This window comes from Salvia splendens, chromosome 4 (assembly GCF_004379255.2).
Source record: "Salvia splendens isolate huo1 chromosome 4, SspV2, whole genome shotgun sequence".
In the NCBI taxonomy this organism is placed as follows: Eukaryota; Viridiplantae; Streptophyta; class Magnoliopsida; order Lamiales; family Lamiaceae; genus Salvia; species Salvia splendens.
In genome coordinates this window covers 38,371,086-38,397,714 of record NC_056035.1, presented here as the reverse complement: position 1 = coordinate 38,397,714, position 26,629 = coordinate 38,371,086, and the positions used below count along the sequence as shown (strand labels likewise).

Genomic DNA, 26,629 nt, shown 5'->3' with positions numbered 1-26,629 from the left:
CTTCGGCTCAGCTGCTTTCCATTCGTCAAGGTCGCGACGAAAAAATCGGCGACTTTATGACAAGATTCCACAAGGAATGCCTGCAAGTAGACGATCTCAACGATCTGCTTGTCATCTCGGCATTCCAAAATGGAATCCTGCCCGGAGCTCTCTACAGGAAGCTCGTTGAGTGCGGTCCGCAGACAGCTCAGGAAATGTGGGACATTGCGGACCAGTACTCCCGGGCCGATGAGGCAGACCGTCGCAAACGGTCGTTAGACAGCTCATCGTCCCGAGGAGACAGAAGGAAGCCCGATCATAGCGATCAGGGGCATCCTCGCCGGACTCCATTTGAAAGAATTCAAAGGGCTCCGGTGCAAGACAGATTGGGACCCCGTCTCAATCCCGAGAAGCCGCCCGCTCAGTTCGTACCGCTGAACAAGCCGAGAGCGGAAATTTTCGAACTGCACTCTGACCTGTTCGAAAAGCCAAAGCGGATGACGAAATCAGCCGCGCGCCGACCCCAGGATAACTACTGCTCCTACCATCAAGACCACGGTCACGATACCGAGGAGTGCAGAAACTTGGCTGCAGGTATCGATGTTCTTGTGAAGGCAGGGACATTGAAAAAATACCAAAGCAAGCAGTCAAAGAAGAATAAGAAGCAGAGAGGTGCGAACTGCGCTCCTCAGGATCCGAAAAGGCAGCCGGATCCCGAAGACGATGACGAGCCGCAATATGATGGAGTAATCCAGACTATTGACGCTCTCCCTGCCGGGAAGACCAAGTCGTCACTGAAGTCAGAGCGCAGAGGCTCCAATCGAGAGGAGCCAACGCATAAAAGGCTGAAGCAGGACGAAGTGATTACGTTCTCGGATGCTGATCCCGTCCCGGCCATCTCTCCTCACCAAGACGCCATTGTCATCCAAGCCGGAGTGGCAAACAAACTGATCCACAGGGTGTTTGTGGATACAGGAGCGTCAGTCAGCATTCTTTTTAAAGAGTGCTTCGACAAACTAGAAGTGGACCCAGCTCGGCTCAGTCCGGCTCCGCTTCCCCTGAAGAGCTTCGCCCAGGAGGACACCCGCCCTGAAGGTATTATCAGCCTTCCGATCACGGTGGGGAAAGCGCCTACTAGCTCCAGTACGATGATTGAGTTTTTCGTGGTGAAAGCTCGGTCCCCGTACAACGTCATCCTGGGAAGAGACTGGCTCAACACAGTTCGGGCCATTTGCTCCACTTATCACCTCACCATCAAGATCCCTACTAAAGGAGGGATAGCGGTCATCCGAGGTGATCAAAAGAGAGCAAAAGAATGTCTGCAGATTGCGCTTAAAAGTGCCGAGCAATCAGTTCGGCACCATCAAGCATAGCAATCACAGCAACCGGAGTCAGAGGCAAGCAAGATGACCAAAGTCACTTCAGAGCCGAACTCAATGACCGTTCAGTTATACGAAGATGATCCATCCAGAACGGTCAAGATCGGCTTCGCAGGAACGCCTCTACTCCGGGAAAAGACCATTCAGCTCCTCAAGGAGTACAAAGATGTCTTTGCATGGTCTCCGTTGGACATGACCGGAGTGCCCCCCGAGGTAATCACTCATCGATTAAATATTAATCCTTCAATCCGGCCAGTAAAACAGAAGCAAAGACTCTTTGCGGCAGAAAGAAGCCAAGTCATCCATGATGAAGTCCGCCAATTACTAAAAGCGGATGTACTATTCGAGGTGAAATATCCTTCTTGGGTGGCCAATCCTGTGATGATCAAGAAAAAAGAAGGAGGATGGCGGATGTGCATAGATTTTACCGATCTAAACAAGCACTGTCCTAAAGATTGCTATCCCCTTCCGAATATAGATAAAAAAGTAGAAGCTTTGATCGGCTTCGAAATTTTCTGTTTTCTTGATTTATACAAAGGATATCACCAAGTGTTGATGGATGAGAGTGACGCTCCGAAAACAGCTTTCATTACCGATTTCGGCATTTTCGCTTATAAAAAGATGCCATTCGGTTTAAAGAATGCCGGAGCCACTTATCAAAGGATGGTAGACAAGCTTTTTCGGCACCTAATCGGAAAACAGGTTGAAGTGTATGTCGACGACATAGTTGTCAAAAGCAAAAGCACTACCTCAAATCCACTCTCGACGTGCTCCGAAAAGCCAACCTCAAACTCAACCCCCAAAAATGTACCTTTTTGGTAGATTCGGGAAAATTTCTGGGTTGTTGGGTTTCAAAGGACGGACTCAAGGCAAATCCCTCAAAAGTTCAAGTTATTCAGAACATGGCGATGCCGAAGTCCATACACGATGTGCAAAGACTAACTGGATGTCTAGCCGCATTGAATAGATTCCTTTCCCAAGCAGCCGAAAAGCAACTGCCGTTCTTCAAAGTGTTAAAAAAGGCACCAAAGTTTGAGTGGGGAGCCGAGCAGAAAAAGGCTTTTGACGAGCTCAAAAGTTATTTAGCCGAGCTTCCAATTCTCTCTGCTCCAACAGATGCCGAAGTGATTTTCTTATACTTAGCGGCATCCGATCAAACCATTAGCGCGGTGCTTGTACGAGAAGAAGGCCTAAAGCAGTTTCCCATCTACTTTACAAGCCGAGCATTAAGAGGTCCAGAAACAAGGTATCAACCTCTGGAAAAAATTGCTCTGGCGTTAGTAAATGCAGCAAGGAGACTGCGGCCATACTTCTATGCTCACAAGGTATGCGTCTTAACCGATCTGCCTCTTCGGCAAGTTTTGACCAAGCCAGAAGCATCAGGCAGAATCGCCAAATGGGCCATAGAGCTGGGAGAACACTCAATCGAGTACCTACCTCGAAAAGCCATCAAGGGACAAGCCTTGGCAGATTTTCTTGCAGAAGCAAAGTTCGATCAAGCAATTCCTGTTATTGCCGAACAGAAGAATTCTGCCAATGCCGAACTAGCACAGCCCTTGGAATCCGAAGTAGAGCCGCCGGACTGCTGGAGCGGATTCGTAGATGGAGCTTCAAACAAGATGGGAAGTGGAGCTGGTATTTTACTTGTCGCTCCCGACGGACACGAGGTAACCTACTCACTTCGGTTCCTATTCCCCACTACTAATAATGAAGCCGAGTACGAAGCCCTCCTGGCCGGACTCCAGTTAGCGCAAAGTCTGCTCGTCAAATCTCTCAAAGTCCATTGTGATTCACAAGTCATAGTAAATCACATGTTGGGTACAAGTGAAGCTCGTGACGAGAGAATGAAGAAGTATTTGGACAAAGCGCAAAGCATCAGCCGAAGTTTCTCCTATTTTCGGATAATCCGCATTCCCAGAGCGGAAAATAGCCGAGCAGATACCTTAAGTAAGTTGGCCTCAGATCCGAGCTCAAAGGTGGAGGAATTGATGCATCGAAGCATTGATGAAGCTGAGGTACATTCAGTAACCAGCTCGCCGAACTGGATGACGCCGATCTTACAGTATCTAGATCAAGGACAATTGCCCGAGGATAAGAGAGAAGCTCGGAAAATCACATGCCGAGCACTTCGGTACGAACTTCATGGAGGAGTCTTATACAGAAAGTCCTACCTTCAGCCGTTATTACGATGTATAGGGCCAGAAGAGACGGACTACATCCTCAGAGAAGTTCATGAAGGATCGTGCGGCAGCCACATCGGAGCTAGAGCTTTAGCTAAAAAAGTTCTAAGATGGGGATATTATTGGCCAACCTTGGTACAAGAAGCAGTGCAGCTCGTCAAGACATGCCCGAAGTGCCAAATCCATGCAAATATCCCAAGGATGCCGCAGACCGATCTATCCACTATGCAAAGCCCTTGGCCTTTTATGCAATGGGGTATAGACATAGTAGGACCACTACCACAAGCTCCTCGGCAAATAAAATTCCTAATCGTTGCCGTGGACTACTTTACGAAGTGGGTGGAAGCTGAACCATTAGCTACGATAACGAGCTCGAAGGCATTGGATTTCGTCTGGAAGAACATAGTGTGCCGATTTGGCATACCCCACATCCTCATCTCGGATAACGGGACTCAGTTCACCGACAAGACGTTCAAGAATTGGTGCCAAGAGCTGAATATTCAACAGCGGTTCACTTCGGTCTCTCATCCACAAGCAAACGGACAAACGGAGGTAACAAATCGTATCCTGGTGAAAGGGTTAAAAGCTCGGTTAGAACAGGCCAAAGGACAATGGGTAGAAAATCTCCCTCAAGTCCTATGGTCCTACCGAACTACACCCACAACCTCCAACGGTGAAACTCCGTACAGTCTTGTGTACGGCACTGAAGCCGTGATTCCGGTGGAGATCGGCATACCCAGTCCCCGAACTCTAAATTTCTCAGCAGAAATGAATGACGACGGACTGAGAGCCGAGCTAGATCTTGCCGAAGAAAGAAGAGAATTGGCATGCATAAAAGCAGCCAAGTACAAGGAGCAAGTAGCCCGGTATTACAACCAAAGGGTGAAGAAGCTGCAATTTCAAGTGGGAGATCTCGTCTTGAGAAACAACGAAGTAAGCCGAGCAGAAAAGCTGGGCAAGCTCGAACCCACATGGGAAGGTCCGTATCGGGTGTCAGAAGTCCTCGGCAAAGGGTCTTACAAATTGGCTCACATGTCAGGAGAACAGGTACCCCGAACATGGCACATTTCCAACCTCAAGAAGTTCCATTTGTAAGAGACAGTCCGGTCAGTCAGTCTTGAGTCCTGTTCGGTCAATGTGCTTTCTTTGGTTTGCTTGGTCTTTGTTTGTCTCTGTGCGTTTTGTCTGTGTGTTTTGTCTGTCTCTGTGCGTGTCGTCTCTTACAAATGTTACTGAGGTATCTTGTTCTTCGAAGGCTGATCCCCTTCTTAGAACATATACAAGCCAACGATTGTGAGTCAAAGCTTCTAAAGAGGATACAAGACCACAATTCAGCTTAAACAAGCAGTTCGTCTGAAACGAACTGCAATAAGCCAACGATTGTGAAGTCCAAGCTTCTAAAGAGGATACAAGACCACAATTCAGCTTAAGAATCAAGCACTTCGTCTGAAACGAACTGCAACAAAAGTCCGATTCACGCGATAAAACTTGCCTGAATTAGGACAAGGGAAAGTCCGATCCACGCGATAAAACTCGCCGAATTAGGACAAGGGAAAGTCCGATCCCCAAATTAGGACAACGGAAAGTCCGATCCGAGCGATAAAACTCGCCAAATTAGGACACAAACCAAGTCCGGTCAAAGAAGAGTTTACTTCATAAGACCGAGGACAAACATCAACTTACCCCGTACCTTTATCCAGAATGCCGAAGTGTCTCGCTTCGCCGAAGTGATTCACTTCGTTTTTCGGGGGGGGGTAGTGATGGGGTACGGACTAAACAAGCCCAACAGCAGTGACGGCCCATCAGCCCAAAGCCCAAGGAAGAGTATCAGTTCGGCATTACCAAAGAGTTCGGCCCCAGCCTACAGCTCGGTAAAAGCCGACCAATCAAGCTCTACTCTCAGATCGGCAACCAAAGCAGTTCGGTCTCAGTATTCGACCGAACAAGGAGTTAGTGGACCCATACAGGATTTCCACAACTTCCAACACACCCACTACCACGTGGTGTCAACTCAGGCCACGATCGTAGGCCATGACCTACGCTACATCCACGATCTTAGGCCATGACCTACACGACATCCACGACTTAGGGTGGTGATGCAAGCCACGATCTTAGTTCAATATATAAATAGAACTTAGATCTGATAGACAAAGGTTAAGCTCTCTAGAGATAAAATATCATATAGCAAGTCTGTGTTGTAAGCTGTAATCCCAGATCAAGCAATACAATCTTGCCCTCCCTTCTTCCCGTGGACGTAGATTTACTTCAGTAAATCGAACCACGTAAATTCATTGTGTCGTAGTCTTTATTCTCTACCAGCATTTACTAACATCAGAAATTCGCGGATTCATCACGAATCAAATACAATCTTTACCTCTTAGTTTACAATGATTTCATACTTTTTTAAACTTACAAAAAAGTACTCCATTTATTTTTAAATAAGATACGAAACAGGGCACAAACAGATTTAGGTTTAAAATGCGATTTCCCGACTTGTAGTCATACTGGGGTGGTGGCGCAGTTGGCTAGCGCGTAGGTCTCATAGCTTTAGAGAAATCCTGAGGTCGAGAGTTCGAGCCTCTCTCACCCCAAGTACCCTTTTTTTGGGGCAAGACTTTGGTCTAATTTACTATACTCCATTACAAATGAAGCCAGTGCATTGAATTCTGCCCAACTCTTTATATATGTATTACTCCACCATTTATTTGTTGTGGAAAGACTTGCCTATTTTACTTATAAATGTAGCCAGTACCCTAAATTCTGGCCCATGTCTTTATATATGCATTGATTATTAAATAAATTTTATGTTATATCAATCAAAAGATAGTATATATAAATTAGACGGGCGCGGGACGCGTTGCAGCGTCCCGTCTCGTCCCCAGCCCGCCGTTGGCCGTCCCAGTCACACGACTCTGCAGAAATGTATTGCAGCAATCAGTCAGCTTGCGACTGGACAAACGGCGGATTTATTCGACGAATACCTCCACATTGGAGAAAACACTGGGAGAATGTGTTTGATGCAATTCTGCAAAGGCGTTCGTGCAGCCTTCACCGATGAATTTCTCCGGAAGCCAAGCACGGCAGATTGTTAGTTTCTGCTCCACCTTCACGAAGAAGTGCACTGACTCCCCGGGATGCTTGGCAGTTGCATGCATTGGCAATGAAAGAATTGCCATGTGGCGTGGAGGGGGTCATACACGAGCGGCCACAAAGGCACCCACCCCACCGTTATACTCGAGGCCGTTGCCGACTACCGGCTATGGATTTGGCATGCGTACTTCGGGGTCCCCGGATCGAACAACGACGTCAACGTGCTCAACCAATCCGACCTCTTCGCCGAAGTTTTGGATGGTAAAGCGACGGCCATCAACTTCATCGCTAACAACCGGCGGTATAAAATGGGGTACTATCTTGCCGACGGCATCTACATGAAGTGGCCAACCTTCGTGAAGACGTTCAACAGGCCGGTAAATGGAAAACAAACTCTTTTTGCGCAGAAGCAGGAGGCTGCTCGCAAGGATGTGGGAGGGCGTTCGGGGTTCTCCAAGTGCGCTTCAACATTATCAAAGGTCCGGCTCGTACGTGGTTCATGGAGAGTATGGTCGACATCATGTATACGTGCATAATCTTGCACAACATGATTGTCGCCGACGAAGGACCTGAGGCGGGAAATTGGTTCGACCCTGAAACCCCCGGAAGCTCTACCTCAAGTAGTCTGCCTCGCAGTGGAGTGCATCCGTCTTTGCAAGATCGGTTGTCTATTCGGACAAGGACACGTGATTCTACCGCCCACGCCCAACTCCAAGATGATCTAATGGAACACATTTGGGCAAATTTGGCGGAAGAAATTAAATTATGTATTTTTCATTTTTTTAGGATTTTTAATTATGTTTTTTTTAATTTTTAAGAATTTTAAGTTGTAATTTTTTTTGTTTAATGAAATGTGTTTTTATTAATTGAATTTGTTGGAAATAAAAATAAAAAATGAAATTGAATGAATAGTAAGTTAAGCGATGGTTAAGAGACGGATAAATGATGCAGGGTTGCAGGTTCTGTCTCTTAGTTAAGAGATGGAGTGAAAAGTACAGTGGGCCCATGAATAGTTAAGGGATGAGACGGTTAAGAGACGGATAAAAGACAGCATTGCGGATGACCTTATAGCTCGAAATTCAGTTTCCCTCTATTCCAAAAGTCAATCGGTCAAATTAAACACCTTAGACTTCCACCTCAAACTGCACAACAGTAAACAAAATATCAGTATATGCTATGGTAAAAGACCGCTTTACAATAATTTGAAATAGATACAAATCAAATTAATTACTCTTTGGCATAAAGTTAAATCAGGAGGAGTTTTAAGAAATGTAATACATAGTAGATTGAAATAGTTAGTAAAATGTGAATCTTATTTTTAAATATTAATTTTATAATAAAATGTGAATAAAAATGAGATAATAGAATTTGAGGTCCATTAAAAAAATAAGTACTAAGTTTAACAAGTATTGATGAACTGACAAAAAAAAAAATTAATGACAAGTAATATTGGACAAAGAAAGTATTCAGCAAGTATTCATTTATATCGAATAATCAAATTAATTACTCATTATTAGAGCATTACCCAGTTTTTGTTGATTTATCAACTAAAGAATTAAGTTTGTTTGCATACCTAAAATAACGGTAAATAAATTGTTTGCATTATTTTTGTCACGATTCAAAATTGTATTTACTGGATATTTACCTCAAGTTTGATTGAAAATTATGATTAATAAATTAACTAATATTGCTATACAAACACTGTCCAAGTGAAAAAAATACGTCTGGCTCCTTCTCCGATCAAATTGGGTCTTCGGTCGCCGGAGCTAAAAAAAAATCCGTCCCCATTCAATAACCTTCCACCGGCGCAATTCACACCTTCAATTTCACACATAATCAATCCTTCGACATGGCCGATAGCCGGCTAGGGCTTGGCCGGAACTCGCCGCGGCGCCGCTGGCTGTGGGAGGAGGGGCGGATCAGCGCCGCCAGCGCTCTCATCACCAATTCCCCCTCCACGGTGCCGATCCGCACCAGCGAATTCTTCATAGCCGACCGCCGCAGAATCAGCCGGCTAGAGCTCCCGCACGGCGGCGCGCGCGAGCCGGCGGCGGCGGCGGCAGCTTTGTGCAAGCTGCATCGGAACGAACCGGGGTGATTCGTGGGTGAGCACATACACGTCCTCCTCTGAGGAGCCGGGCGGACCGGGGGCTTCTCGGACCGGCTTGAGAATGATACGGTCTGGTTCCGTGAACCGGACCGATCTAGCGAGAAGCTGAGCGACGGGGTTGTGTAGCTGTGGAGGTTAACGCGGGTCGGGGAGGCCGGTCTGCCTAGGGAGCGCGACGAGGCGAAGGCAGCGGAGGTGGAAGCCGAGGCAAAGGAGGAAGCGTTGCGGGGCAGCGGCGATTGGGCGGGAATGTGGCGGTTGAATGATGGGGAAGGGGAACCGGACCGGATGACCGGTCCGCTTGATTTACGAGATGCAAGAGCTGTCATTATGAACCGGTTTGTTGAGCGGTTTTTGTTAGAGAGAGGATTTTGAGTGGTGATTTTGGCAAACCTAGCCATACGAGTGCAGTGTATTTATAGTGGTGGGCAAAATGCGGTGGTGGTTTTGAGGGGCTGAATTGGTATCAGAATTACTCCCTCTGCCCCCGATTAATTATTACTCTTTGATCGGGCATGAGTTTTAAAAAATGTAAAGAAAAGTTGGTTGAAAAAGTTAGTAGAATGTGTGACCAACTTTTTTATATTGGTTTTATAATAAAATGTGAGTGAAGTGAGTTAGTGGAATGTGAGACCTACTTACCACGTATAGTAAAAATGAAATGTGACAATTATTGAGGGACGGAATGAAATGGAAAAAATTGACAATTAATCGGTGGAGGGAGTACTTTTCTATTTTGATTTTTGCGTAGCCCATAGTCTCTTTTATATTGCATTTGTGGCCCCTCGTTCTAGAAAACATTAAAAATACGGTTGAACGCTTTTTTGTAATTAAAGTTACTTAAGTGTACTTAATGGCTTAATAGCGCGTCTTAACCTTGTCCTACTCCTACCTTTGCTAATTTGGCTACGGGAAGGTAGCTAATTTGTCTTCAAATTTGCTGTAATGGTAAATTTTTTTTCAAAATTAATTTTGACAATAACTAATTAGTTAATTAACAAAATATCCTAAAGGGCAGAGAATTGGAAGATCTGTGCAAATAAATTAGGTACAATTCGGTGACAATGAATCACATCTTAGTTGATAAAATGTTTCATTTTCAATCATATATAGTGAGTTTAACTAATTTTTATTTCAAACTACAATTTTAATTAATTTACATTATGTATGAACTATAAATAAAATTTATTTAGAATTTTAAACATAATAAAATACCCTTCATTGTGGCTTCTAAGATAGTACTCCATTTGTCCCCTAAAATTTAGATACAATAATAGACTTCAATGCGAAAATGGTAAAATATGGAAGAGTTAAAAATGAATAGTAATATTCAATTTGACGATAATGAAGCACAATTTAATTGGTTCATAAGATAATATTTCAACATGAATTTTAATACGAAATGAATAAAATATGTAAGAATGGTATAGAAAAATAATTGCCGTATTATTAATGGTAAATTGAGTCCACTTGTCATAATTTTTTTTTATCAAAAATAGAAATTATCTAATTTTTGGAACGAACTAAAATACTAACAAAATTGAACATTTATTTTGAAGGCAAATTGAGTACTTTTCCTTCCTATAACCACACCGTTAATCTTTACACTACTAAAACTAGGTGGTTCATTAAAAACTGTATTGAATACAAGGATAGAACTTTGATAAAATGAACTTTTCATCCACATCCGCAATGGTGCCCGTCCCGACGGACGTCCGCCACTGTGTAAAGGTGACGCGGATACGGACGTCCGCTGCGGACACCGGAGTTCCACGGCGTTCCTAGGACGTCCGTGGTGACGTCCTTACGGACGTCCGCCATTGCGTTGACCCCACGGACGTCCGCCCAGACGTCCCAATTATTATATTATTTTTTTTTTCAAAAATTCTATAAATAGAATTTCATTTCATTCACCCACTTGTATTAACGAGTATCTCTCTCTCTAAATACTTTTCTTTCGAAGATAAATGGAGCACCACGATAGTGATTCCCCCGCCACGAGCGAGTCACATGGACCGATCTTTCCCGTTGGCGGAAGTACCCCAATGTCCGCCACGATGTCCGGAATGGCGGGGATGATGCCCCAACCCCAAATAATGGTGGGGATGATGCCTGGGTACTACAACATGTACCTGCCTTGGTATGGGATGATGCCCCAAATGCCCGGGGTGAGTGGCAGAATGACCCTAATGCCAGTGATGATGCCGCCCCAGATGCCCGGGATGATGATGCAGGGCTCGCCTGTCGCTGCGGCGGGAGTATGCAGGGGGTCCCCCAATCACTGGTGGACAATGTCTATCGCCCTTATATGGATTTACTGTCGACGGAAAACCCACCGAGTACTCCTCTCGAGACTCAGTTCACTGGCATCGAGACGTTCTCGATGGAGGAGTTGGGGCTATCTCCGATCTGGGATTCTCCCACAGACGCACCAACGGCGACAAGAAGGAGGGGAAGGACAGAGAGGGGCAGGGACGGGGCACTACCTCGCCTGCGGCGGGGTACGATGGTGAGGCGGTGGACGCTGAGGTGGGGGAGGGATCCAGCGGGAAAAAGAGGACCGTCTGGAGCACAGAGGAGTGCATCGAGCTTGCGAAGGCGTGGATCGGTATAGTGGAGGATCTATATATCGGGGCTAAACAGCATATCGACAGGATGTGGTGGCGCATTAGCCAAAGCTACCTCCAATTCAAACCGCTAGGGGGGAAGCCTCACAACGGAGAGCAATGCCGGAAACAGTGGGGGCGACTGAAGAGGCAGCTCAGCCGATTCGCCGGCATTTACACAAACAACCTTCGCTCGGCAACCAGCAGCATGTCTGCCGAGGAAGTGAAGCTTCTGTCTCACCATCAGCTCATAGACGCTGCGGCGGGCTTCGGGGAATTCAAATATTGGGAGGTGTATCTTGTGGTGCAGTTTCGGCCAAGTTTACTGCGGGTGTTGAATCTGGCTGACCGAAGCGGACGAAGATCAGCGCCTCCGGGGAGTACAGTAGCAATGCTGGTTCCCACGAACTCCCCCCGCCGAGGCAGAGTTCCTGACACCTTCATCGTCGGCCCGCCGCCGTCGCCCGGTGGGGCAAAATCGCCAGCGGGTCCGCTGAGGCCCAATCGACAGCTCCTACCCAAACGATCTTGAGCTCCCTTCACTCGCCCGCGTCGCACAACATGAAACCCTGTTACGTGCAATGGTTGAATGGCAGACATCGACCGATCGCCATTACAGGTCGTCGCTGAAGGATGTCATCAACAATATGCGGCGCGATTTGGGGTTAGGAGACATGGCGGAGAGTGGCGACGAGGGGACTACCGGCGGGGACGACGAGGGTACTGGCGACGTGGAATCCGAGGAGTGAGACAACGGTTTTTTTTAACTATGTAATTTTTTTAATAATTATGTATATTTTTTTACTATGTGTGTTTTTTTTAAATAAAGTGGTTTCAATTTCTCCGTATTTCTGTCGAAATTTTAATTCCGTAAATTATTTAATTTGGTGAATTTGTGAATTTTTATTATTGTGGGAAGTCCGCCGGGATGTCTTTGGAGATGTCCGCCACTGTGCAGTGGGATGTCCTTATGACGTGGCAGGAGGTGTTTTTGGGATGTCCACCGGGACATCCGCACCACTGAGATGCATAAAAATATATCCCTAGCAGAGATTTCAACGCTTTTGTGGTCAAATATATAATATTTTAGAAAATAGGGGCCCCTAGTAGTATTGTGACAACAAGCAAATGGCATTCAAAATTTAAGTAGTGTCATAAAAGTTGGGAGAAAAATGTGGATTCTTGTCCAAGTAAACTTAACCATAGTTTTTATTTTTTTTATTTTTAAATCCATAGATTGAGAAGACAATGGAAAATGCAAAACAATGGGCTGTCAGCCCATCACGATGGACGAGCAAAACGACAAATCACATTGCCGTTTGAGTAGCGACTTTTTTTTGATGCCACGTACGCCTCTCTTATTTGGTGACTCACTCTTCATAGATCCCACGTATTGGTGTAGGTACTGTTTTTTAACGTTTTGTTCTTTAAAAAATAAAAATAACCTGCAATTATAAAGTTTGGTAAAAAATAATCTGCAATTATAAAGATTCATATTTGGGCATCATTATTTTGTCGATAATATGATGAGGTGTTGACAATGATCATGTGATATTGTCCATTGAGATCTGGGAATATACGGCTTTTAATATTTTTTATAATTTTATGGCGCCATTGTGAAGCTTGTTTAATCAAAAGTTTAGTGAATAATCATGGAATATTAGGATGCAATTATAAGTCTCCTAATGATTATCATATTTGTTAATTTAGGGTGGTTGGGGGTATTATAGATAGTAATTGCTAATTAATTATTGGATCAGGACGATGTATTAGTTGAATATGGGAATTTACTACCACCATGGGTGAAGCATTTGGATAAGTATAGAACTAATTAGCTTTATTTTGAACAGAATTGTATTGTGTATAGGAGTAGCTCATAGCACATTTTGTAGAATCTGTAACATTTATGTAATGTCATAGAGTATTAACTTTTAATTTAAAATAAATTCATATTTTTATAGATTTTAATGTCACGGATTGGACAGGACATGATACTCAACGCTTTCACCAACACATGAATCTGCTTCATGCATGATAGGTCCAAACAGATTTGGACACGATAGTCAAAGCTTTCACAAACATGTACATGAATCTTCTTCATGATGACTGAAGGGGCTCAAGTCCTTACTATAGTAAAAAAATTTCTATTGTTAGTTTTGTTGAAATAGTTGAAAAATATCTTTAGCCCTTACTATATTGACTCAAATGAAAATCAATTGTTAGAGACTGAAAGATTTGGACGGGTTGAAATTAGAGACAAAAAGAAGAAGATAAATTGCCGCAAGGGATTGGTTTGAGAAATGAAAAAGAAAATCATATCAAACTGAGGAACATAAAGCTAAATAAAAAAATGTAAATAGGTTTGATATCTCCGTTAAAAGAAATTCGATGATCTCGATTATTGAACTATAAGGTAGTAAAAACACAAAAGAAATTACAGATAGACTATATAGAAACTTAAATCAATCTACGAGGAGTCGAGGACCTTTAAATATATATTGCCAAAAATTATGCATCTAAATATAATCATATGTACAATTATTGATTAATAGTGGCAGAGTCTCATATGGGGAGGGTAATATTTGGACAGGGGAAAAATGCTATTATATAAATATAAATTAGTAAATTTTAGTGATTTTTTTTTATGGATGGGTTTCAAGAGATGTTGCCTGCACCATATAAGGTTAATAAAATATAATTTGATCTTAAAGATATATTGTCTGCCTAATGATGGAAGTATATGCTGATTTAAAAAGTTCATATCATATGGTCACATTTTTAAAAAGTATCACCAAAGCCATGTTTTGTAAATTAAAAATCCTCAAATTTTTTAAAGAAGAGGTCGATCTTAACCACGCATTACAAAATTTAATGATGGAATAGTTAATCATTTCGCTAGAATTTTAGGTGGATTATATATGGAGTTTTTCGAAAACCTATATGATGAATTGAATGGCATTTCTATCGAAAAAGTTAGAAAATGAAAGAAACTAAAGAAAGGAATGAAAGAGTAACAAATCTTGAGGAGAAGAATTCAGATTTAGTGAGTGAATCATGAGAAAAGAGAAGACAGGACAAATTTTTTAAATAAGTATTTTTTATTAAATTTGAGAACAATATTCTTAAATATTTTTTGAAATGACCATGTACTCCCCGTTCCCAAAGAATATGCACTTTTGGTAAGACATACTTTTAAGACAAACTTATTAAAGTAAGAGAGAGACAAAGAGAAAAAATAATTAAAGTATTGTTAGTGGGGAATGAGTCCCACCATATTAGAGAGAAAAATGAATTTTTAAAATTGGAAAGTGCATATTCTGGTAGAACGGATTAAAAAGAAAGAGTGCATATTCTGGTGGGACGGAACTAGTACTATATTATGCATAAAAATGGTATTTGTTGTTGGATTATCTCAAGCTGGACGTACATAAATCTTTTGTCCCTTTTTAGAGGTGCATTAAACTTTTTTAGAGATATCGAACCGTTAAAAATTATAGGTTTAAAATTGAAAATAGAAATTGTGGACTTTTTTTACTAAGTTGAGGACGAGTAGAAAGCACATAACTATTTGTAATTGTAAATATTTAAATTGTTAAAATGCACTAGTACTTACTAAAGTAAATGTATAGAATTGTGCTACATTAACATGTGAGAGGAAACTGAGTTGATTTAGTAAAGAGTCAACATTGAACTAATTTAAGACGAGAAGATTCCAAGGCCTTAGTTGAGACTTGAGAAGAAGTCAATTTTGGGGAAAGAGAAGAAAAGTCTGGTCAACAATTGATCTACGAAGCTTCTCATTAGTAGAGTTAGTTATATTTTCTTTACGTCTCATTTACTAGAGGTATTACTATTTTCTTTTACTACGTTTTATTTTTCATGAATTTTGACATACATAAAAAATACAAACACTATTTGTTGTAGCTATTTCCCACCCCTCTCATTGAAAGGAGACCAACGGCCCAACGCAATCAAGTGAAGTAATTCAAGCCAAATTTAGCCAAATAACTATACTATTTTCATATATTTTCACTATTAACTTTTATTTAAGTAAAATGGTGTTATAAATGTAACTATATTGGAATGATGATACTATAACTAAAATATAGGAGTACAATATTAAATAATTCATTCTAGCATTATACATGTAGTATGATCTGTAATTGATTTCAAATCATATATTAAAATTTAAGCATAATTACTACTAATAATATAATTTGTTAAATATCATCACATTTTAACTCATGTCCATAATGATCGTACTTCGAATTATCAAGTGAAAGAAAAGATATGCGATAGTTATGTGGCTGTTGCTATGATCTTGGGAAAATTTGAAATCTCTACTAATTGCCCAGTCATAGTGTTGAGAATCCGCAAAATGCTTCAAGATTTTAACTCGGTCATGATGCGACATGTGCACAAGGAAGGGAACTTTACTGCTGATTACTTATCACATTATGCCTATTATGTGAACAACAACATTCATGTGCTTGAATCTCCACCCACAGAACTTAATATTTGAGTTCTACATGATAAGTTATATGTTTCTTATATTCGTTAGTTTTTTCTTTGGCTTTGCACACTTTATTTTACCAAAAAAAAGACCTGCAAGAGTAACCTTCATTAATTCAACATTAAATTATAGTATCTATTCTAGTTTTTTTTTCAATTAAAATCTATTTTGAACTTTTTTATTACAATCTATTCGAGTCCTTAATAAATGTGTTTAGTTAGAATCCAAGGATAATCCGAAAAATGAGCATAATCATTCAGTCCAAACATACCATGAAAATAACGAAATATCCATATAAATGAAGAAACCTTATATTTTCAATATCTCTCTTGTCTCTCTCTCATCTCAAGAAAGACTCATAGCCAAATCAGTCTTTTCTTGAGGGAGGTGGAGAAAACTCAAACTAATTAAAAATAATGACGAAGATCAATTACGACACGTGGGGCGTGAACGACGGCAATCCGAGATCCGATAGCCAGCCGACAAGGCTGGGTGGCCCATCGTCGAAGCTTTCTTTGAGAATGAGCGACAAATTCGACCGGACCAAGGAGGTGGCGGCCACTGGCATGGAGAGAACCAAGGAAAAGACCAAGAAAACTGCCAGGAAGGTCAAGACCGGAGCCACCACCGGTGTCAATTGGATCAAAGTTAAATGCAACCAAAACAAGCTCTTTCCCAAGAAATAAAGCTTTTAAAAAGTATTTGATTTGCTTTCCTCTTTGTTCATTGCATATATATAGATTCTGAATTTTGTATTGGTTATTTATGGGAAATATGTGATATTTTGGTTTCTCTCTGCTCTATTTTAGTTTCGTAACAAGGTATGATTATAAGGAGATTTGAGATTAATAACTTTAATTTGATTTATGGGAATGTGGCCAGGATGATTCAATAAGATTGCGATTCATAATACATAGAACATTAGAATGACAAAAACTTGCATGTACGCTTTAATGTAAATTACTTATACAAATGTTCAAATAGACGTTTTTAACTATTTTGATACTATTTAAATGTTAGGTATTTTATAAAATTGTTATTCTCACGCTCATGCATGACATTCTCTATTGTGAACACGTGTGGTTCAAGATCCAATATTTCCACATTGTCTTCTACTTTAAATCCTCGCGCCTTGTTATGTTGTTCATGAATTCCATTAGAACAATGAAGGTAAATTTTCTATATGTGGCTTGCTAGTTGCTACACACAATCAAATAAATAAATCAAAAGTAGATTTAGGGTGTTGAGAGACGGTGGCCATCCCTAAATCATCACTCGACCCCAACTTTACTTTAGGATCATCCAGAAACGACATGTTCCTCGATCTTCAAAATCTTACTATGTTTTCCTAAATTTATTTTAAGAAATTATAACATCTTCGTTAAAGTAAAAACAACTCTACTTCCTATATATTCAGGTTGTAAACTACATCCATCTAGAAAAATAAATGATCATCTTCGATTCTGAATACACTAGAAAAATAAAAGATCATCTTCTATTTGCATGTGCTATAGTAAAACAAATGTTATTGCATGATTGATATATAATTGTATGATTTGGTTCAAAATTGAAGAAGCATTAACATGATTATAAGGGGTTTTGGTCAACCAAATCAAACAGATCATCTCCAATTCCAAACCCAAGCATCCTCGCCATATCCTTAGCCTTCAATCTAGGCATCGCAACATCATTCTCCTTCAGCCACGTGTACACAACAAAAACCTTTTGCACCACAAACAACTCCAGCGCCTCTGGATTGAACACCACTCCCATTCGCAAACTCATCTATTCATTTACCAAATTTGAGTTGCATATATTCGTTGCAAATATTTCAATTTAAGATTAAAATGTCATGAAAAAAATCCCGTTACCAAATTTCCTCGAAATAGCCAGCTGTTAATAAGGATATATATGTACATTACCTGGTGAGGTACAAGCATTGCAGCGTAGCGTGCAAGCTCCCCTGCTCTCCAGTCCAAAACCAGAGGCAGCCATGGATACACAGCGTCGAGCCTCACAAACCACAGCCTAATCTCTGGAAACTCCGATAGCTCTCGAGGATCATTCTCGTCCGCCCTAACGAAGTTGATCGTAAACCCCACGCTACGTTCCAGCAGCTCCTCCGCCTTCTCCTTCGCTGCATCCGCAATTATATCAATCTCGCGTTTCAATTTCACCAACACAGTCGAAGCATAAATTTAATTACCTGAGGTTACGCCGGTGGCGGCGTGGAACGGAGACAAATCGAGGCGGGCGATGGCGTCGTTGTCGATGACGACTTCGAACCTGCCTTGCTTCGGCGGCATCGGCGGCGGGGCTTTGGCCGCATCTGCGGAGCACAAAATCAACGAATGTTAGGGCAAAATTGAGAAATTGAAGTAGCAGCGAGATTTGAGTACCTTCTTCTTCGAAGAGAGAGAGGTCGTAGTTTCCGGACGGATTGAATGATACAGAAGTGGAAACGGAGATTGGGCGGTGCGATTCAGAGAGAGAAAACGGTGAGTGAGATTTGATTATGGATTGAGGAGAGGAGGAGTGTTTGAGTGGACAAGAAGGTGGATAAAGAGGTCGTATGGAAGCTGCCATTGAGATTGAGGTCCTTTTTTTTTGCTCTCTACGTGAATTATTCTCTTTTATTTAGTATTCACTTTTCACGCTATTTTTTCAAATTGAAGATAATGGGCCTTATGTCCAAAATATTTATTGGACTTTAGGCCCAGAATATATAATTACCAGTCGGCCCGATGCATGTTTTAGGCCAATGTTGGTTTATTGTGTTTTTTTTACATGGTTACGAGGCAAAGCCATTTTGACACCCTTGTTTCTTTTTGTGGAGTTTTTGTATCGTCGAAAGTAGCTGCGACGTTGGGAGAGAGATTGGTAATGAGAGAAAAAGAATTAAAGGACGAGCCTGAGAGATAAATATAAGTGACAACAAAGAGACAACTATGAAAGTGTGACCCATGTTTCTCTAACTTTTCCATCCATTTTTCCTTCACATTTCCTAAAAGCCACACAAATTAAAATGGGACATATATGCCGAAGTTGTGAGCAGTGAGTAAGGTTCCTAGATTCATTCGAGTGGAATGAAAAAGGAAACTTGGAGGGAAACCACAAGAAAATGGCCAATTCACAAGTTTGAGTTATAGTGTTGTCGTGTTGTGGTGTCGGTTAAGAAAATTTTGATTGCATTTATACTTTGTAGATGTAGCAGTCTTATCATATAAATTGACCATATAAGCCAAAATGCATTTTCTTAAAAGAAAATTGTATATAAATGAACGATAGTTCATCGGCCCCATTCTTTTAAATTCTGATGAATTCTACACAAGCAGTTGATTAATCAAACTGACCTATACTATGACAGACGTAATCTTCAGTATTTATATGAGTCTTCATTGCTACCGAACCTAAATTCTTGTATAGGTGATTTTGTTGCAAAAACAAGTACTCTTATTCTTAATTATCAAAAATGAAGGTACTAAACCCTATAGAATGACTGATAAGAGAGAGTTTTAATTAGGGTACTCTCGGAAACAAATTCAATGGACACTAATAGAGTGTGTGTCTAGGGTTCGAATAAAAGGGCGGACACAAATTTTTTTTTCCGGCATGGTCTATATATTTTCCATATTTCGTATTTGAAATGTTGAAAATAGAAAATTTCTATGATTTTTTTGGTTTCTTAAGGTATCCCTCCTGCCGGTAGCTAGAGGACTAATCCTCATCCCAACGGTCAATGCACTAAGCGGTAAGGGAATGGCCTAATAGTTTGCTATATGCACATGGGTATAGGATCGAAACCCTAACCTCATTCCTATGATTTAATTTAATGATAAGTGCTTTTTCACCACACTTTACACAAAATATCAAATATTTGACAAAATTATTAGTATAAGATAACTTATTCGTAGGCCCCTTGAGCCTTTCACTTCTCCTCGCCCTCACCCGGCCCAAAAAGGAAGTGCCTCCCATAGTGACTAGGATCAGTGGCGGATCCAGGATCCGGAAATGGAGGGGGCGGAATATATAGTATTAGCTTGGTTTAGTGCGGACATGGCTATTTTTTTTTATTGTTCGGGGCGACGCCAGAGGCAAACGGAGGGGGCGGACATGGTAAATTTACATCCCGATAAGGGAAAAATAGTCGCACGGAGGGGGCGGCCGCCCCCTCCTAGATCCGCCACTGACTAGGATGGATATCTTGTAACCGAAAACTAGCTAATGCTTAATGCTATAGGGTTTAATAAACGTTTTGATATAGTAATTGCTATGTTTAGTGTGTGACTAGTTAATTTTTTCAGGGTTAGGGTCACATGATGGTGTGAAAACCAATTCATCACTTCATAAGTTTACAAAATTATCTAAAGAACAAGAACAAGTCAAGAATCCATACATAGCATAGCATGGAAAATGAAGTTGTCTTAGCAATCGAGAAGAGTCGTGTGTAATGGACCCATATATACACAGAATGACAGAATTTGAATGAAGAAACAGATAAATCTGTAGAAAGATCATTTTATTGAATGCAAATATATATGGGGAGCAATTTGATTAAAGGCCATGAGCATAAAAGAATTGATACTGAAAAATGAAGATGGTGAGTCGTGATCCTGATGAAAAGATCCGAGGCATGTCGGAGTAGTGGGGTTCTGCAACGAAGCAGGTAAGGAGAATTTAATGAGCTGATAGTATTATTGCAGGAAATAATTGTTGGGAGTTATAGCTTGAAATGATTTGCATTTACCTTCTCATTCAAGTGGTCATGCTCTGGTCCCTATAATCTAGATCCAAACCTATTTCAAGAATCTCCCATTTTTGGCTCTTTGCAGTCTCCATGAAATTCTTCGGATACCAACGAGTTATGATCTTCGACTCTTAGGCCATCCGCAATGGGGCGGACGATGGCACGCATCGTCCGCGCCCGCCATCGTCCGCCCCATTGCGGGTGCGTGACATAGGCCGTGGACGATCGTCTCGCCCTATACTAAGGGCGCGGAGTATAGCGCGGACGATGTCCATCGTCCGCGCCATCGTCCGCCCCATTGCGGCCTACGCGGACGATAGGCCATCGGCCGCGCCATCGTCCGCCCCACTGTGGGCTACGGGGACGATGGTCGCGGACGATGTCACACGTTTTTTATTTTCTATTTAAATCTCGTTTCTCATTCATTTGTACATACGAACATATCGACTATCTCTTTACATATTCTCTCTCAACATCCAACCAAAATGAATCTCGACGACGACACCAATAGTTCTAGTTCGTCTGAGTCCGGTAGTTCGACGTCAGAAGCATTAGATGCAGCCTCTGAGTTTGCTTTTCTTTTTTTAATTCGCATTGTAATGTATTAATTTTTATTAAATGAAATGAAGTTTTTGAAATTCGTATTTTAATTTATTAGTTTTTTAAAATTCGTATGGATTTTGTAAATATTAAAAAAATGATGATGTGGCGCCCCACTGCAGGTGGGGAGGTAGGAGGATAAAACTGATGACGTGGCGCGCCTTAGGGCGCCCCACTGCTGATGCCCTTAGGTTGCGTTACTTTTATTTATAAGGGAACGAGGTATGTATAAGAAAATACTTAGAGTCCATTTGATACTTAAACTGAGAAACGGTAAGATCATGAAACGAAGTTAAAAAAAAGTTGATAAATTAACAAGGTTTTTTATTGGCTTTTCTACGCATCAAACACATCGTTACCTTTGAATTAATCTCTCATTTCCTCGTTTCGTTCTAAGGAGAGATAATATTATCATGATATATTGGCGTGATAATATTATCCTGTATTTGGGTGAAAATTAGGAGGGACAAGAAAGGGTAATTTGTTACTACTATTTATAAATAAGGCTAAAAAAAGAAATGAGAGACTAATTGGTAAGAATTTTCTTATCCGTTACACCGTTGAAGAGAACCTAATTAATTGCTAGGAATATTTGAGAACAAGCAGAATATTCATCCTTTTCGTAAAGGCATTCAATTTATTTATTTTGGAGATATTCATGACTTATCTAACCATATTTGATAAAATATATATGGAGTATAATGTTTGAACTTGTATACATCTCATAGTTTTGTAGTACAAGGTTTTTTCATATGTGCATCCGCATCGGAGTGTTTAGTGGTTGCGTTAAGCATGTGAATGCGTGCTTAGACGTTAAACATGTCGCCGCGTGCACTTGCATGCATATGTCTTCCTAAGCACGTTAAATTATGTATTTTCATTCTTTTTATTTCCTTTTTAAAATTATGTAGTTTTAAATTTAAATTATATACGTAATTTTTGGTTGTTTTAATAAAATTATAAATTTTGTTTTAGAATTTAAACGTTTTTTCATGCAAATAGTGTTGGTACTTGAGATTAATTAATTTAAGTGTTTCTCCACGCCCCTACTGGATGTTTAAAAAACTTTGACTTAAAGCCAAATTCCTTAACCACATAAAACTAATGACTATGAAGACTTTGAATAAAATATAAACATATTATAGCTTCGATTTTTACAATTTTACAACCAAAAGTTGAGTCCATTAGAAAAAAATGGACCATATGAACGGTTGGTGATCAAGTATCGATTTTTTCTTATTGACCAAGTTGGTAGAATTGAATTGCAACTACTTCTATCTAACATTATTTAATTGGAGGTAGCAACGTGTGATGCTTTGATGTCTTTTATTATGTCTGATAAATTATGTAATTGCATGTGGCCCTTCTTAAATCTATACCATCTCTAGATTCATCATTCATGGATTTGGCACCATAGCCATTGTTGACAAATTGTGAGAATGTCGTGCCTATGAACATTAAATTATTTTACATAACTAATTAATTCATTTAATTCGTCAATATCTGACGCCGTTGACTCATGTATACTAATTAATCAAAAATAGTAAAGGGTTAGCAAATAGAAAAGTTACATGCCATTTAGTTTGTGCTCTTTACACAAATTATTTTCAAAATTGACCCCCTTGTATTCATTTGTCCTATTACTGGGATACTATTGAAATATACAATAGAGTCGTAATCATCACTCTATGTATAGGAGTTGATTAAAAATAATTATTGTGAAAACGTAAAAATATTTGCAGTGAAAAATACTGGAGTAGTAATTTAAAAGTTGCTAAAGTTAGAAATTAATAGGGAAATTAGTTTATTAATTTCATTTGATCCCTCTGCTTAGCCAAACAAAAGAAGCAGTAAAAAGTGGAAGCATCAGTGGAATTATGAGCAGACAAGTCAGCGGTTGAATTGGATGTTTTCTTGTTTGTAAAATCACGTCAACGCCCAGGTAGTCACGTGTGGGTCCCAGACGTAGACGTCCACGTGGAAGAGGGGCCGCGGTTCGCCGTCGGAGTGGGCGGTGGCTGGTGGCGGTTGTTGGGATTGTCACCGTCGCATTAGCTGCTTGGCCCAGCTTCCTGTCGCGGCATCATTTCCATTCCATCGACCGGTGCCAATCCATCCAACTCATCCTGTTCTTTTTTTTCTTTTTTTTTGTTTTGTTTTGGGTGATTGCCATAACAATATTTTATGGGATTAATCCATACTTCAATTTTAGGATGACATTATCCAAAGTTTCGATCAAATTATATAATTATTGCATATTTACTATTCCTCTCATTTTTTTCGGCTTTCGAATTGTTTAAATTTTCCACGCTAAAGTTTCTGGCATAAATTTTTCCTATATGGAATGCCGAAACTAATTCTAGATGAAATGCAGCTCCGACTATTACATGTAAGTTTTTTGGCATTCCACGCAGGTAAAATTTGTGCTAGTGTGGGAAATCTGCACAATTCGAAAAATTAGTAATTTTTTGAGACCATTTTAAAGATTATGAGAATTACCTGATATAACCGCGGTTTACACTACACTGATCTATATGATATTCGTATTAGCCATTAATTAAAAAAAGCAATGTATTTCCACACTTTTCAAGCAAAGAAAACACAACCTTACTATGTATGCATAAAATAGAAATGCAAAATATGATCAAGATATACAAATCTTAACATGAATAAATAAATAAATGAATTTTACAAACTAACCGTGCATCCGTATAAAATTTTACACACCTATAGTATATATCTTCACAAAACCAAATAAGTATAGAGTATTCATCGTGACACATTTCGAAAATGAGAATTGTGGAATCTTAATTGGAGTGGACGCACTGTACATATGGATCAAGGATGTGCACAAATTTTTACCGTATTTGATTGGGACTACTTCGGTCCATTCTCAAAATTATTCAATTCATACTTGATCTCAAATAATATAGTTTGTGTTCATTAAAAATTATTTGGAGGGCTTTTGTGAAGTACATAGTTCTCATTGACAGAGACGCAAATTTGAATCTCAAGACATGAGATATTGAATGCAGTGGGTATAGTCATGTGACACATCGGTAAATAAATTAATCTATGTTTCATTGTGCTGTCAAATTTACCACAAATACGGCAATCTTGTTTTTTGTATTGTCCAATCTTATTTATGCATATACTATTTCTCAACATTCTCACAAAAACATTAGAGATTCGCAATACTAAAATAAAATATGAAATATTATTACCGCGTGAGTTAGATATTATGAATTCCAAGAAGAGACAATCTCCCAGGTGCAAATACACACTAAACATAGAAACATTCCGACATTAATTTTATAAATTAAAATTTGGCATTATCTCTAAACAATGGTGCCTCATTCTCTGACGATGATTCTGTCTTGTTCCCCATTAATTACTAATAACATAGTTGGAATTCCATTTATCCACTATTTAATTAAGCATCATTCAATCATTCTCATGTAAAACTTTTTAGAAAAAGGAATAACAATCCCATATTTGAAAAAACAACTACCATCATTCAATGTTCAAGAAATAGCATTGCCCCTCATGCATTAAATATTAGGTGTGTGGATATATTATAGTATATATAAGCAAGACTTATGCTTGAGTTCACTCACCACTATCACTACAAAGTCACAGAGCACTGATTCAGCAAACTATCTTCTTCCTTAAACTTATTCCTCTTCTGTCACCAAAGAAAGAAGAATAAAAAAGAGAGGGCATAATGAGGTCATGGCTACTGATGTTCCTGCTAATTTTGTCTGTTCTGATTCATGATGCTCAAGGTATATACCAATTAATGATCATTAATTATTAGTGTATTATTTTCATTGAAAAGATATGTTGAGTAGCTATCCCTGTTATTAATATAATTCTTTCTTCAATTTATTTGTGCAGGTAGAATTTTAATTAGTAATAAAGGATCCACACCAGCTGAAGCTGTTCATGGGCTACATGTAAGGATGATATTCTTGAACAATTAATCATGTAATATAAATACAATTGGAGTAGTACTATTACTATATATGATTATGGGATTTTGTAGATTTAACTTGGAATCAATTTTCAGCAGGAAAAACTTGGTGAGATGAACAAGAGCAATGATGAGAAAGAAAGCAAGAAGTGGTCAGGTAAAAGGAAGGAACCCCACAATTTGTTACCAAGAATCCATGAAGATTACTATGGTCCAAGAATGCACAGACCTAAACACCACTGAGTTCTTACACCTATAATACACATTTGATTTTCAACCTCTCCTAATTTTTACTACTAGACAATTATTAGGATTTACTCCAAAACCAAATTAATATGACCATTCAATTCTTGTAGCCTCTCCTCCATCATGTACTTCATCAGTTAATTGCTTTGCTCGTGATTAGTTCTATACATTCCCTCCCATTGTATCATTTTTCTGAGATAATGTAGTGCAACACACTAATTAGTATTTCAAGAATTAGTTGAATTATATCTCAAGCATTGGCTTTATCTGATTGATTGCAGGAAGCAATAGGAAACTTACTTTGATCCATATTTCTAGCACTACCACCATTGCTAAGGTTGGTTAATTACATCTTAACAAAAATAAAATTAAATTAAATACAATCATGACACTATATTTTCAAGAATCATCAAATTTTCAAATAAGAATACTTACATAATCATGGTTTTTTATTTGGTTATGTACAGAGTGGTGAAATCAAAGCTTACTTAAAATCGGAGGCCCTTGTTTCAACTAACTCGAAAATGGGAAGGGAAGACCAAAATGTTGTTGTTAATTCATCATCGAAAACGCAGCAAGAGCAAGACATTGTAGACATGGCTGAGATGGATTACACCTTGGCAAGAAGAAAACCACCAATACACAATTAATACAACTTTTCTAAGTTGAAGAAGAAGATTGTCTAAGCAAAAAGGGTGCAGCATTGCAGAAATGCTGCCAGTGTGTATATAATAGAGTGTATTTTTATGAAATCCTAATAATTGTATTAGACTATGTGATGATCATTGTGATCAAATTATAAGCACTATATCAGGATAGGAAATTGTTTTGTTAGCTTTTTTAATTTAAAATAATTATATGCTAAAAGTACAGCTTAAAGTAGTTTAAAACCCTAATTTATTTAGCATTTTATAGTGAAATAGTAATACATATGAATATATATACTCAGGTTTTAAATTGTCTAATTCTGAACATTTATTGATGAATATCTGAATTACTATACATGAGGTATATTTATTTTTGTAAGATTCTAGTGTAGTGCACATATGTCAGGTGAAACAGATAAAACTATAAGGGCCTTAAGCGCATGTATAGTCATTGGATATATACTATTCATATAATATCTTAACTAATAAGTACAAATAACTATAAGAATTTTTCGGAGTGTATATATGCATTTGATTTGATTTGATTTGAAGGGATGTC

At 39.6% G+C, this 26,629-nt stretch overlaps 3 protein-coding genes and 1 non-coding gene across 5 annotated transcripts; 2 read left to right on the top strand and 2 right to left on the bottom strand.

Moving 5' to 3' along the window:
• The first annotated feature begins 6,044 nt into the window (after positions 1-6,044).
• Positions 6,045-6,129, top strand: TRNAM-CAU. Its single transcript is given in 2 exon segments — positions 6,045-6,082; positions 6,094-6,129. It is a non-coding gene; the product is annotated as a tRNA-Met (tRNA).
• Positions 6,130-8,268: 2,139 nt separating this feature from the next.
• LOC121799076 lies at positions 8,269-9,233 on the bottom strand. Its single transcript, XM_042198406.1, has one exon. The coding sequence runs from the start codon at positions 9,137-9,139 to the stop codon at positions 8,465-8,467; it is 675 nt and encodes a 224-aa protein (XP_042054340.1). The 5' UTR covers positions 9,140-9,233; the 3' UTR covers positions 8,269-8,464.
• An 8,097-nt stretch (positions 9,234-17,330) lies between these two features.
• Positions 17,331-18,482, bottom strand: LOC121799121 (protein CHLORORESPIRATORY REDUCTION 6, chloroplastic). Its single transcript, XM_042198461.1, has 4 exons — positions 18,257-18,482; positions 18,064-18,186; positions 17,780-17,994; positions 17,331-17,642 (listed from the first exon to the last, which is right to left on the bottom strand). Exons 1-4 carry the CDS (start codon positions 18,441-18,443, stop codon positions 17,445-17,447), a joined length of 723 nt encoding a protein of 240 aa, XP_042054395.1. The 5' UTR covers positions 18,444-18,482; the 3' UTR covers positions 17,331-17,444.
• A 6,327-nt stretch (positions 18,483-24,809) lies between these two features.
• LOC121799769 lies at positions 24,810-26,282 on the top strand. 2 transcript variants are annotated; one of them, XM_042199235.1, is made up of 5 exons: positions 24,810-24,989; positions 25,102-25,160; positions 25,277-25,334; positions 25,705-25,760; positions 25,891-26,282. In XM_042199235.1, exons 1-5 carry the CDS (start codon positions 24,929-24,931, stop codon positions 26,071-26,073), a joined length of 417 nt encoding a protein of 138 aa, XP_042055169.1. In that variant the 5' UTR covers positions 24,810-24,928; the 3' UTR covers positions 26,074-26,282. The 2 variants fall into 2 exon arrangements, with proteins under 2 accessions (XP_042055169.1, XP_042055168.1); XM_042199234.1 differs by having other exon boundaries at positions 25,274-25,334.
• Positions 26,283-26,629: the final 347 nt, after the last annotated feature.